General features: G+C 34.4%; 2 protein-coding genes across 3 annotated transcripts in view; one reads left to right on the top strand and one right to left on the bottom strand.

Annotated features, from left to right (window-relative positions):
• Positions 1-5,950, top strand: part of LOC121368723 (BTB/POZ domain-containing protein KCTD7-like) — a 6,528-nt gene extending 578 nt beyond the window's left edge. The window contains 2 exon segments of the mRNA XM_041493472.1: positions 1,616-1,870; positions 1,872-5,950. Of these exon segments, the coding sequence (XP_041349406.1) occupies positions 1,616-1,870; positions 1,872-2,342 (726 nt within the window). The 3' untranslated portion in view covers positions 2,343-5,950.
• Positions 5,951-9,357: 3,407 nt separating this feature from the next.
• LOC121368719 (argininosuccinate lyase-like) overlaps positions 9,358-14,359 on the bottom strand; it is a 38,303-nt gene continuing 33,301 nt past the window's right edge. For both annotated transcript variants that reach the window (XM_041493466.1, XM_041493465.1), the window contains 2 exons: positions 13,073-13,179; positions 9,358-12,305 (listed from right to left, as the gene is read on the bottom strand). In XM_041493466.1, the coding sequence (XP_041349400.1) occupies positions 12,158-12,305; positions 13,073-13,179 (255 nt within the window). In that variant the 3' untranslated portion in view covers positions 9,358-12,157. The remainder of the gene's footprint in view (positions 12,306-13,072; positions 13,180-14,359) is intronic.

Below are 14,359 nucleotides of genomic sequence, written 5' to 3'. Positions count from 1 at the left end.
AAGGTCCTTTGCTTTGTTGTCAATATTTGGAAAACTGTTGCAATCTTCCACACAGTGTATCAGACTTATCTAATGTTTGACATCCAGTCTGCTTTAGTAGTCTCGTCAAATTAAACCAACTTTTAAAAAAAGGCATGAGTTCGACCTGTACCCCCCTTTCAATGGTTAGGATTAGTCTTAAGAGCCTTTGGTTCAATTTTGATATAGAGTGGTACAGGTCAAACACTTTCCGGGTGGGTGGGATGTCTAGACTATGGTGAGTAGCATTTCTAAAAGGGTCAAATTATGCTCTGGGACAAACATTTACTTGAGCTGTGCACCCACATCACACCACCATCCACCCACGAACATGGGCTAACAGGGTTTCTGCCAGAAAGTAAAACAGGTATGGGGCCATACCCAAATTTTTTGGCAGATTTTATTTTTTTGAAGTTAACATTTTGACAAAATTAATGACTCCTATCATTACTGTATGATTTTCTTAACCCTAACCCTAAATTTAACCAATTTTCTTTCTGACAAAGAAATTTTTGGGGTATTGCACTATGGAACTGAATGCAACCACAGTTGCCTGGTCTGGACGGGATGCAGATTATTCGTCCTCTGGACATTTCGTCCACAAACAATTCGTCCACTAAAAATTTGTCCACTGTTGAACTCTAGACGATTCGTCCACAACCAAAAATTGTTCTTGGACAATTCGTCCATTATAATTTTTATAGTTAAATTTAGAACTTAGCTGGAACCTTTTAGCGGAATGGACATAATATCTTTGTTTATTGGTTGGTTATCTCAAATGACGTCACATTATGGATTTTTGACATAAATGACGAGATTTTAGTTTAGTTACTAGCTTTGTTTTCTAAATAGTATGTCAGAATTATAGGTGTAGTTGAAGAGAAATTTGAACAGCAGCATATCAATAAAGTACTATAATGGACACAGACAGACAATAACAAGTTGAAAATGCCAGTAAAAATTAGTTTGTTTCATATACTAGTAGTTTACCACAAAACGAAAATAATTGACCATTATAAAAAATAACATTTTAGATTTATTGGTCTAAATATTGTAATCGAGTGGACGAATTGTCCGAGGTGGGTGGACGAATTGTACGTGGACGAATCGGCTGTGGACAAAACGTCCAGAGGACGAACCATCTGGAAAGCGTCTTGACCTGGAGAATGGTTCAAATTTGAACCTATAGTGGTCCTGTTTGTGTATATTTTCCCTGGACACCTTTATGAAGCTAATGGTGCATTGTAAAAAAAAAAAAAAATTCAAGGCATCATACTAGGTGGAATAGGGGAGAGTTTGCAGTAGTTCATGAAGATAAACCGATGAGCAATTAACAGTTATTATCTCTTTATGACGGGGCGGGATGTAACCCAGTGGTAAAGTGCTCGATTGGTCTAGGATCGATCCCCGTCGGTAGGCTCATTGGGCTATTTCTCGTTCCAGACAGTGCACCACGACTGGTATTTCAAAGCCAGTGGTATGTGCTATCCTGTGTAAATTCATAAATTCAGCCAATAATGTTTTAACATGACCAGTTACACAATTATGTTGAAAGGTGAGTCATTATGACTCATGGTTCTCTCCGTTATCTTTCCAGCAGCTGTGTCCAGCGAGAGAGAACAACAACACGGTCCTGCTCGGCAAATTCCCACCGATCATTACCCTGAACGTGGGTGGGGTCCTGCACATGACCCGCCTCTCGACGCTCCTCAAATACTCGGACTCCATGCTGGCGGCGCTCTTCAGCGGCCGTTACCAGGTTGACCAGGACAAAGACGGATACTACTTTCTAGACAGCAATGGGACGGTCTTTAGCCACATCCTCGAATACCTGCGTTACGGCACCCTCCCTACCCAACGACATGGTGTTGTCCGTGTATCGCGAATCAGAATACTATGGCCTGCACAGCCTCACGGAGAAGCTAGAGCTGAAACCAGAAATCGCCTCGTTACAAGTGAAAGAATCGCATCGTGCCCAGTTCCCAGGTTACAACAACACCCGCGATGAGATTATCCGGACAGCCATTGCCAATGCGGCGGTAAGTAAAGTCGGTGAGGTGATCGTGCACGCGTTCAGGAAGGAATTCACCCCCAGGGTGCAGAACTTTAATCCGAACCACGGGTGTATTGTGGAGCAGGCCCACGTGACTATAGGACCCTGGGATTCGACGGCATCCGAGGAAATGCTGATCAAGTGTCTGGAGACTGATTTAATGGACGAGGGCTATGTGGTGAAACCACACGAGAGTCGACGGAAATGTAAATACTATTACGGACAGACGTGTCAGAAGTTTGTATTCAAGATAACAATAGTCTTTGAATGAACATGTTATGAATTATGAATGGCATGCATTGTTGAATATTTTTATCGATGATCATACGTTCCAGGCATAAAATAGATGTATGTGTTATTTCTTATTTGTAATTCAAACAGTAGAAAGTGCTAGTCAGCAAATAGTATCCACAATGGCAGATATTTGTACTAATTATTGTACATTTGTTTTCCTCGTCTTTGTTGATTATTAATCCCAGGAATTTCTTTACTTTTCCTGAGATCCATGTACATGTAATTGTTTTTTAATGTATTTTTGTAATTTTAATTTATTTTGCTGACCTGAGTTTTAGAGATATATTGTTTTTGTTTCTTATATAATTAATTTTGCACTACTACAAATCTTCAATCATGAACCAAGATGATCCAAAACATTGTCTCTGTCAGAATTGATTTTTTTTAGCAAAATGTCATAAATATTGTATAAATTAGTGACAAAAAAGCTGCAATATTGAAAAGCCGTAAATGTTAGGTTTTTGTTCTTTTTACAATGCCCTATCATTATCAGGGTCAGCAGCTCTAGAATACTACAGAACTTGCAATACATGTAATAATTATCATTGTAAACTGTTATTTTTTGTTGGTAAACTTGTTCTACATTTCCATTATAGTATTCAAAGGGAAGTAACCCAGTGAAGAAGTAATACAGGGTTTGAATCCAAGCCATTAAAAGACTTCTGCGTTTGCCGACACTGTAACGTATTTCCGACTAACAGAGCCTTTTTAATGACTAAAATTGCATATTAAATATACTTTTTTGTTTAGAATATCAGTGTCTATATTTATAAGGTATTAAACGAGCAAGGCTACTGTTTTGTATCATGTTTATGTCCAGAGTGAAATGAATTTTCAATTGTCGTGAGCTTTAGCAAGTGACAATAAAAATTATTTCATGAGGGAAATAAACATGATAAAAAATGGTAACAAGTTTAATATCCTATTTATTACCCATAATTTATCTTAATTTATTATTTTGTACCACTTATCTCACTTTGATATGTACCAAGATATTTTTAACCATATGGGTAATAAATATGTTCATTCAATTTGTTTCTTGAAAAATTTTTTAAGTTTGAGTGACTACAAACAATAGGGCAAGAATAAACATAATTGATATATAGAAAATGGTATTCTGAACCATTTTAAAAGTCCCTGTTAGTCGCAACATCTTAACAATGGCATCAAACTCAGGACAGTCTCGTTATAAATTTAATTCCTTCTCCAGTTTGGGGATTTTAGTCCTTTTTGAATTGTTAAACTGTGATATTTTATTCTATAAACATATGAAGCTGCTGTTGTGTTTGTTCATTGTGTTCATCATTTTATAAATATGTTGGTCATTGTACATGTCTTTAAAACTTTTATTGCACATAATGTTGGGTAGATATCATTTTGATAATTATTGTATGCAACACAGACAATGTCCGATTCCATTGTACAGTGAAACCCCTCTAAACCGGACACCCTTGGGCCCAAGACATATGTCCAGTTTTAAGAGGGATCTGATTTAGAGAAGTTAAGTTCTGTCCTGGTTTTTAAAAAGGGACTCTGTAAAACGTCCGGTTTTGAGGGAATACCGGTTTACAAAGAGTCCGGTCTTGAGAGGTTTCACTGTATGTGTATGTACTTTGAATGTATAATATTTATTATAGACATGAATGTTCAGTTTTGATCCATTGTTAGTTCAAAGGTTAGATACTGTTGATATATTTTAAAATACTTTTTAGTTAAAGCTGATTAAGCAAAAAATAGTTAGGTGTTTCATTTTGGTTAAGACTTTAGTCACTTAAATAAGTACATGTATCTTGTTTTGTTATGTTTTATATGCATTAAGACTTATATTTTTATGGAGTACACACATAGTATATTGAACTATGTACCTCATGTATATTTTGTCTGTGTTTATAGGTTTACATTGTGATTTCTAAAATACATATCCAGCAGATAGATATTAAGCCATGCGTGTTGAGTGATTATAGTTTATTAAAGCTGCAGACCCAAGTTTTCGTTTCATATCAAACACACTTGCCACTACTTCAAACATCAGGATGAGTAATTTAATGGAACTCTATGGTCTTTATACTGAATGAGCATAAAAAATATATATATGTTTCTGGGAACATGTTAAAATATATTAGTCAGCTTTTTAATTTTTTTACTATTTTTAACCATATGGATTCAAATAAAATACTATGTATTCTTTTCACCAACATATTAATAAATAAATAAATAAATAAATAAAACAAATACATGCCCCCTCCCTCCTTTTTTTTTTTTTTTTTTTTTTTACATTGGAGTTTGTTCTTTTTTTTTTAGGTAGGGTTGGGTTCCCAGAAATATGCAATGTGTTTTTTAGGCTTAATGTAATGGGGTTTTGGGGTGTGTTTTTTTAAAAAGCTGTAGTAGCAAGGAATATTTTATACTGCTTAATAACCCAAGAGCTTTTGTTGTAAAAGAATGCACTACATTCCTAACCAGCAGGGGTTGTGGCTAACATACATTAAATTCTTTACAAAAATGTTTTTAAAGTGTGATATACATGTATATATAGCCCCCTGTATAAAATCAATCATATGCTAGCTATAATGATTATGCTTGTAATATATGTAATATGCCAGTACTTGAGATGGGAGATAGGAAATGAAGGAAATGATTTATTTAACGATGCACTCAACACATTTAATTACGGTTATATGGAGACCAGAGTGGGTAAAGCATGCAAATCAATATGGTTTGGTGGGTGATTGCAAGTGGAAAAGAGAAGAGAGAAAAAAGCAAGAAGGAATCCATTAAAGAGAAGAAGAAGGAATCCATTAAAGAGAAGAAGAAAGAATCCGAGGATGGGTAAAGATTAAATCTGAATGACAAAAAACTATATTCCATGAACAAATTTGCATCTCTGCACAAGGCAGAGTCGAAAGGATGTTTGGCACAGTCGTGATTGCTTTGGAAGAGAGGGATGGAAAGGAATGGAATTTTGTTTTTAATTTACAAAGTTTTAAACTATTATATTTAATTATTTTTATTATTATTTATCAAAATCACATCTGCACAAAACAGTCAAAACGATATCTGGCAAAGTCGTGATTGCTTCAGAAGAGAGGGATGGAAAGGAATGGAATTTTGTTTTTAATTTACAAAGTTTTAAACTATTATATTTAATTATTTTTATTATTATTTATCAAAATCACATCTGCACAAAACAGTCAAAACGATATCTGGCAAAGTCGTGATTGCTTCAGAAGAGAGGGATGGAAAGGAATGGAATTTTGTTTTAATTTACAAAGTTTTAAACTATTATATTTAATTATTTTTATTATTATTTATCAAAATCACATCTGCACAAAACAGTCAAAACGATATCTGGCAAAGTCGTGATTGCTTCAGAAGAGAGGGATGGAAAGGAATGGAATTTTGTTTTTAATTTACAAAGTTTTAAACTATTATATTTAATTATTTTTATTATTATTTATCAAAATCACATCTGCACAAAACAGTCAAAACGATATCTGGCAAAGTCGTGATTGCTTCAGAAGAGAGGGATGGAAAGGAATGGAATTTTGTTTTTAATTTACAAAGTTTTAAACTATTATATTTAATTATTTTATTATTATTTATCAAAATCACATCTGCACAAAACAGTCAAAACGATATCTGGCAAAGTCGTGATTGCTTCAGAAGAGAGGGATGGAAAGGAATGGAATTTTGTTTTTAATTTACAAAGTTTTAAACTATTATATTTAATTATTTTTATTATTATTTATCAAAATCACATCTGCACAAAACAGTCAAAACGATATCTGGCAAAGTCGTGATTGCTTCAGAAGAGAGGGATGGACATTTTATTTTAAATTTACAAAGTTTTAAATTATTTCATTATATATTTATTTTCTAAATTTTTAATTACTAATACTTTTAAATTGAATGGACTAGTATATATAATTTTTCTAAAAATAAAAAAGTCCCTCCATCTTTCTTCTGACAAATATTTCTGGAGTTCTAGCTGAACCAATGCTTGATATTATTTATTAAACTAGTGCATCGTTTTTTACATTGCATGTATTAATTTTGTAAACTTGTTATGTATTTGCTGGTGTTAAAGGGACATTCCTGAGTTTGCTTCAATTTTTAAGATGTTATCAACTAACAGAGACTTTTTAAATATTGTAATTACATATAAAATATTAGTGGCTGTATATTAAACGTGTTTCTGATCGTTCTAATATCTGTACAAGGTTAAATTTCATTTTATTTCCTCAATATAATTTTTTCGTTTGTACAAAATTATTTGAAGACAAAATCCAGTTTGGGCTTCTTACAAATATTTAGACGACCAGAAACACATTGAATATACAGACATTGATATTCTAAACAAGAAAATAAATTTAATTTGTAAGTTTAATTATAGAAATATTTTATTAGTCAGAAACATCTTACAATGCAGCAAACTCAGGAATGTCGCTTTATAGGGAAGTAAGTACAGTAAAGTACACTACAACAAACATGCTTAGAACGAACTACTGCATAGATTGTAAAGTCCCGTTTTATCTCCCTATACATTAATAACAAACTTATGCAAATGTGTACAATGAACTACTGCTATAACAAACGAACTGCCATGGTCCCATTCGGTTCGTTATAGGAGGACAGGTACTTTACTGTATTAACCAAACTGGAAATACATTTTTATTATATATATAATGATTAATATTTACTGCCTTAAATATTAACTGCTGAACAATTTGTGTTATATTTATTGTCAAGTGTTGTCACCTACTCAAAATGTAACATGTCTTGTTATATCCAGACCGGTAGTTCACAATAAAACCAATGTGGACTTATAATCTTGTTTGGGTTTTTTTATCGGTTTCTTTGTTTTATTGTTTGTCTTTTTTTTTGGTGGGTGGGGGTTCTTTTATATGAATGCAGTATATGACATAATTTTATTTTGTGTGCAAAACTGTAACATGTGCAGTCCTAGTGTGGGAGGGATCAGTGTGTTCGTCTCATGTGTGATGGGTCACTAGATCAAAACATGCCAACACAACTAGATCTGTATGACGTTTATATCAAGCTCAAAGGCTATGGTATGTGCTATCCTGTCTGTGGGACCCCCTTGACTATTAATGTCAAGGAGTATCTACGAGGCAGGAGTACGTTTCATCCATTCATATTGTGTAAAGCAGAATTACATTAACTCTAAAATCACCATGATGAAAACACACCACACTACTAAACAACTAAGTAAGTATTATAAAACTACTTTTGATTCACAATAAATGTTTAATAGCATTTTGATAGTTGATACAGTGATTATGAAAATAAGCATTCAAGCGTAAAATTCGAACAGAAGCAGGCAATAATATAATGAAACATTCTTGGATTCAAATAACCTATGCAATTAAAGGGGCAGTCTCAAAGTTTTTTAATGACCAAAAATATTTATTAATTTTTTATGAATTGGAAGGATTATACCTAGAATTGCATGGTCACTGAAAAATTACAACCAAATGATTTAATTTACTACGGTAACCATACTATTTTATAAATTTATATTATTGCATATTCCGACAACCGTGACTGACAGGTTAACGTGACATCACAGTTTGAAAATTTAAACTGCATCTCCATATTGACAAAGAACTGGCTGCTATTTTGATGAATTAATGCTGAATTGTTTTTATGTACTGTCAAAAAAACAACCCCACTGTTTATGCTGAGTGACTTTGGTATTCTCAAAAGATTATTAAGTGGGATCAATTAATTTTTAGTAATTTATCATAAATACAAGTAAAACAGCAAAATGTGACATTTGCAACTTTGAGAATGTACCTTTAACTTCATAAAAATGAACAAGTAGGCCTATACTGAACTCAAATGAAAACACACCACCTAATTTCCAGTTGTTACTGCCTTAAAAACCAAACAAATTTAAAGACTTTCAAAGACGTTTACATTGCTGTCCATGGCAAAAAATTTAACTTTTTTTTTTTTTACATGCATCATAACTGATTAAACCTTGTAACTGGAAAATATTAAGTACATTCAGCTGTAAAAGATAGCATCATTGCTTTGACTTTATTACAATTCAAAGACCTAAAAATAATTTTTTCAAATTCAAAGACTTGCAAGGAATTTAAAGACCGCTACGAACCCTGTACTGCTATCACATGTGTAAAGTTGCTATTAAAAACACAGTGACCCTTGACCTTTGTATATACAATTTGGGGGTTATTTATTGCCTACTAGAATGCATCCAGTTATTCTGATGGGTGGGATGTAGCCCAGTGGTAAAGGGTTCGCTTGATGCACGGTCAGTCTAGGATCGATCCCCATCGGTGGACCCATTTGGCTATTTTTTGTTCCAGCCAGTGCTCCACAACTGGTGTAACAAAGGCCATGGTATGTACTGTCCTGTCTGTGGGATGGTGCATATAAAAGATCCCTTGCTGCTAATCGAAAAGAGTAGCTCATGAAATGGTGACAGCAGGTTTCCTCTCTCGATATCTGCTTGATCCGTAACCGTATGTCTGATGCCATAAAACCGTAAATAAAATGAGTGCATTGTCAAATAAAACATTTCCTTCCTTCAAATTATTCTGAATCAGATAGAAGTAACACAGTTTCTTCTGATATTCATTTTACAACTACATATTATATAATCTGACAGGTACTTTTTCAATGAAGCTCACTGTAATTTTTTATGCTTGTAATGAACTTCTATGCGGACATGTAGAGTGTGTGCCATACTGTTTAGTTCATACTTTCATTAACTAGCTGCATATACTGAACTTCAATGAAGGAAGGAAATGGTTTATTTAACAACGCACTCAACACATTTTATTTATGGTTACATGGCGTCGGACATATGGTTAAGGACTACACAGATATTGAGGGAGGAAACCCTCTATCGCCACTTCATGGGCTACTCTTTTCGATTAGCAGCAAGAGATCTTTTATATGCACCATCCCATAGACAGGATAGCACATACCACGGCCTTTGGTGAACCAGTCGTGGTGCACTGGCTGGAGCGAGAAATAGCCCAATGGGCCCACTGACGTGGATTGATCCCAAACCGACAGTGCATCAAGCAAGCGTTTTACCACTGGGCTACGTCTCGCCCCCGAACTTCAATGAAAACACATCGGTCAGATGTGTAAAGTCTAATAATAATAACAGAAGAATTAATAATACAATTGACTGATTTTTCATAACCGGATGTATTCTTGTAGGTAATAAATAACACAACATTTTAATACAAAGGTGAGGGTTATTGTATGCTTTATAGCAACCCCACATGTACGATGCAATAACTGAAAATATGGGTGGATGGGTGGTGTATTTTTAGTGGAGTTGAATACGGTATCTATATAAGACACTGCTTGCAGTAGTTAAGGAAAAGTCAATAAATCTTTCATGTGATTGAAAAAATTAAATTATTCAAATACTTAGTATATATAAATGTATAGATCCTGCACACATTGTTTAAAATATAATTGAAATTAATTTTCAAAACAACAACAATCACATAGTGCACCAAGTCTTACTTTTTGAATAACTAAATTTTTACAGGGTTCTTACACTTGAAAAAAGCATAAAATTCAAGAACATTTCCAGGACATTTGAAAAAAAATTTCAGGACATGAAATGTTCAATCAATCAATGTTTTTATAACAAATTGTTGTCTGAATTTAGACAGGTTATGAGAACAACAAAAGTAAAGATGCCAAAAATAATAAACCACCAAATTTTTGGACTAAATTTCCAGTACATTTCCTGGACACAATAAAAATTTAATGCATTTTCCAGAACATTCCAGGCCTGGGTCCCATTCCACGAAGCGATCTTAGCCCTAAGATCAACTTCGGTGCATTGGGTAGCTATGCGCCTAAGGTAATCTTAGGGCTAAGATTGCTTCGTGGAATGGGGCCCTGGATTTTAAAATCACAAAATTCAAGGACATTCCTGTATGCGTAAGAATCCTGTTTTATATTTGCACATGACCCTTTACCATTATGAGTTTGCGTATAACATTTAGTGAATAAACACATTTGACATTTTTATGTTCCACTCAATTTTCAACATGCAATGTGCTATTCTGAATGTAGGATAATGCATATAAAAAAAAATGGCAGTGAGCTTACAAATGACATACATGTATGTTGAGATATGTCACTGTCAGTGTTAAGACAGATAACAAATACAAGTAAAAATATCAAAATAGTGACCTTAATAATACAATACTTTATTTTTAAGGTATTAAAAGTAATGTATTGTTGATGTCATATCAAAGACGTGTTAATGTCATATCTTAGACGTGTTAATGTCATATCTTAGACATGTGTTAATGCAGGGCACAATACTTCATGAGAACCATTCTATTTGCGTGTCAGTTACGCAACTTTAAAATCATGAAAACCGCCAATCAGTTATGTGCTGAACAATTACATTCTAAAATTAAAAGTACCATATATCATTAATGGAAGTGAAAATTAGTTTATGTGCTTGAACCACCAATGTAGCACAGAACCGTAGTTAAAGTGTTTTAGGATTAGGTAGGTCCAACTCATCGGTTAGGAGAACCGACTTCTGGTTAGGCCCTACCTAAGATTTTGAAATATTGTCCCCTGTTAATGTCATATTTGAAGTCATCCACCAGCCCTAGTTTAAAATGTGCTGGTGTGTAATTTTAAAAAAAAACACATTCATTTTATAGTATAGGAACATAAAAACCTAACATGAGATTCAGTGGAGAAGTGGACACCCTTCGCCTAGTTCAAGAAGGATTTCAAATCTTTAAAACTCAATGTTCTTTTATCGAAACACTCTTCTAAATACATTACAGTGTAGCTGCCCCATCCAGGGAACATGAGATTCAGTGTCGCACAGCAATTTGCTCAGCAAATGTCGGAGATCACTACACAAATATAAAACATTAAATAGTAATTGTGTCTCAATTATCATATTGATCAGCACTGTTGCTAATAAACTGTTTATAAAAAAAACTTTCCTTACTATGCCACTCAGGTGTATGTGCAGGAATTTTGCCAGGGGGTCTTGACTGTGACCACCAAAGTTTATAAGGGGTCAAGTTGTGCTCCCCCAGAAAATATATTGAAAAAAAGAAAAGAAATTTGTTTGAGCAGATCGAGGAGGTTTGACCCCCAAACTCTCCCACTGCACATGCACCTGCCACCCACACCAAAAAATTAAAATGTGATGACCTGAACACCAAACCCATATCATCCAATGAAATAAGCAAGAATAAAATTGATTGATTTATGACATGTAAGTTAACCTGAAGCTGATTGCTCTGGGATGCAGAGGTTTGAGTTTGAACAGACATATAAATTTAATTTAAGCCTGGTCTTTGAGGATATGTATGAAATGGAATCCATGTATTTCGCTCACGTCCATATATCTTACAACTCATTGTTTAAAAACTAATCCAACTTAGTTTTACTCGTTAAATAACTTCTGAAACAAATCACTGTACGATAAATGGTATCTTAACGGCCATTCGTGAAGTATTCTCAATATCTTTTGTCAAGCCACATTTTTGATACCATCTGGGACATAAAAAAGCAAAAGCTGCCATTTTAGTAGGGCTGGACAGGCTGATTTTTGCCCAAATTTATAAAAACTTCCCAAATCTGAATAACAATAGACACATCTAGTACGATATTTTAAATGGGAACAAATAAAAATACACATTGTCAACATTCCATGTTGTCAGCAAAAACAAATTAATAAAAAACAGAAGCGAAATGGCACAAATATGTCTGCTGAATGAAGCGTATATGCTGTTAATGTTTTTTAACGTCTTCCAGCCATTTCTCCAGAATGTGTATTTGTTCCTGTACACTTTTCTTGGATGTTCCACCCTGTGCGCTGTACTGATCTACAGAGTTCTCATAGTGCCACAGCTTCTGAACATCCTCCTCAAACAGGGGGCTGAAAACAAATAACAGATCAAATTACTGTTGCATCACAACGTGTGATTTTTGCATGTGCAGAGGCAGATCCAGGAGGGGGACCCCAGGGGCCTGGGCCCCCTCTAAATTTTGCGACAGTTATAATTTTATTATATATTAATTTAAACATTTTTTACATTCCCTTCCAAACTGCCCCCAAAGTTCCATTGGCATTCCGCCTCATGTCATTGTGGTCCCCCCCCCCCCCCCCCCAAATGGATTTTCTGGATCCACCACTGATGAGTATGTGAACAAATCTCAGTGTGAAAGTGAATGACAGAGATAAAATCATCAGTGAAAGACATTATTTGTCAAATGTGTGTTTCAGGGATGTCATTTTTTCAGGTCTCTAGTTCTGATTTTAGCTTTTTAAAGATTGGCAAAAGCATCTTTACAAAGTAGACTGAATTTGATCTGAAATGTTAATCATTTTAGGTTGGGGTTTTTTAAATGGGGATCACACCCATCTGTGTGCATGCACAGGCCCTACATACAAGTGGGTGAATGTTTGTTCCAGTGAATGTTTGGGTGTATTATTTTCAAATTAATCAAAGTCTAATGTGAAAACCTGGATACTACTTACTTAATCTGCTCTGTTATCAAGTTGTTTAAAGTCCATGTCAGTTTATTTGAATTCCCTAAGACATCCTAACAATATTTGCATCATATCACCCAATCTATTGTCAAATTGCTTAAAATCCATGTCAAGATATTAAAAGTCTGTGTTAAACCCAGGACAGCACTTACTTAACAGTTTTGAGATCAGCCACAGATAACTCCGACAGACTGCAGTTTTTCTTTTCTGCCAAAGCTACACAGTTTCCTGCCAGCCCGTGGGCATCTCGGAAAGGTATCTGTAACATGCAGAAAAAGAAACATTTATTTAAAGGCACAATCACACAGATTAACTAACTGTTTACATTCTTCTTCAGCTAACACTGGTTACTACAATGTATATGCTATTTAAAGTGTATTTTGCAAACATTTTAAATAGTTAAAAAATAACTAAATAATTGTTTTCTTGGTTATGACTTCATGGCCATAATTCAATTTTCGTACACACCTGTTGTGTGAGTGTACATGTGATAATAATTTCAAGACATCTCATTGGCTATTTCATGATGACCTACATGTAGATGGCAATGCCATACCATCCACTGAAATAAGCACTACTGAAATTGTTCGCTCGTTTGACATATAAGTTAACCTGAAACCAATTGCTCTTCGCCACAAAGTTAACTGCAAGCACAAGCTTTGTCAATACGTTTTAGTTACAAAAGACATTAAATTTGTACTTTAACCTGGTTTATGAGGATATGTAAGAAATAGAATACTACACGTGCCCCTTAGATACCATACAACTTGTTTAAAAATGTATAGAACTTGCTTTCGCTCATTAAATACTGTAGATCCTGAAATTAATGCGATCATAATATTAATGCCAAAAATGTGAGCTTGTGTTATTTGTATTAGTAATGTGACGCATTTATTTCTGTTTTGTTTATGTGTCCCACGTTCTAACATATAACACAACTGGAAAACAATTCATTGTAGGCAAGTCTGACTAGGGCTTAATTGTCGAATAGTCCAGCAAGCTATGTGTCACACTCTTTAAAAACAAACACAGATTAAAATTCAAATACATTCATAAAACAAATGGAGCACAATTCACCAGACGAGACACACTAATTGTCCACTAATCCAGCAAGCTGCCAGCCATGTGTGACGATTGCAAGGTCTTTGGCCATCCTGTCAAAAGCCGAAATGATACATCGCGCGTGAATGGGTTTTAGCACACTAAACCTGAGGTTGACCATTTCTTAGATTTCACTGTTCAAGTTCAGTGCAACTTAGTCAGCATACCACAGGGTGAATTGTTCTTTCATTATGACTTTTGAAATATGTCTACATTCTTTGGAAGATAGTTGTAATGGTACATATATGCTAATGTTTAACCAGATTTAGGTAACCATACACGTTACGTAAATGAATGCTGCAAAAATATGCAGTGAGTTGATCTCACCAAACACACTT

This window comes from Gigantopelta aegis, chromosome 3, assembly GCF_016097555.1.
Source record: "Gigantopelta aegis isolate Gae_Host chromosome 3, Gae_host_genome, whole genome shotgun sequence".
NCBI lineage: Eukaryota > Metazoa > Mollusca > Gastropoda > Neomphalida > Peltospiridae > Gigantopelta > Gigantopelta aegis.
Note: the sequence above shows the minus strand (reverse complement) of the source record. Positions and strands in the feature narration are given on the sequence as shown.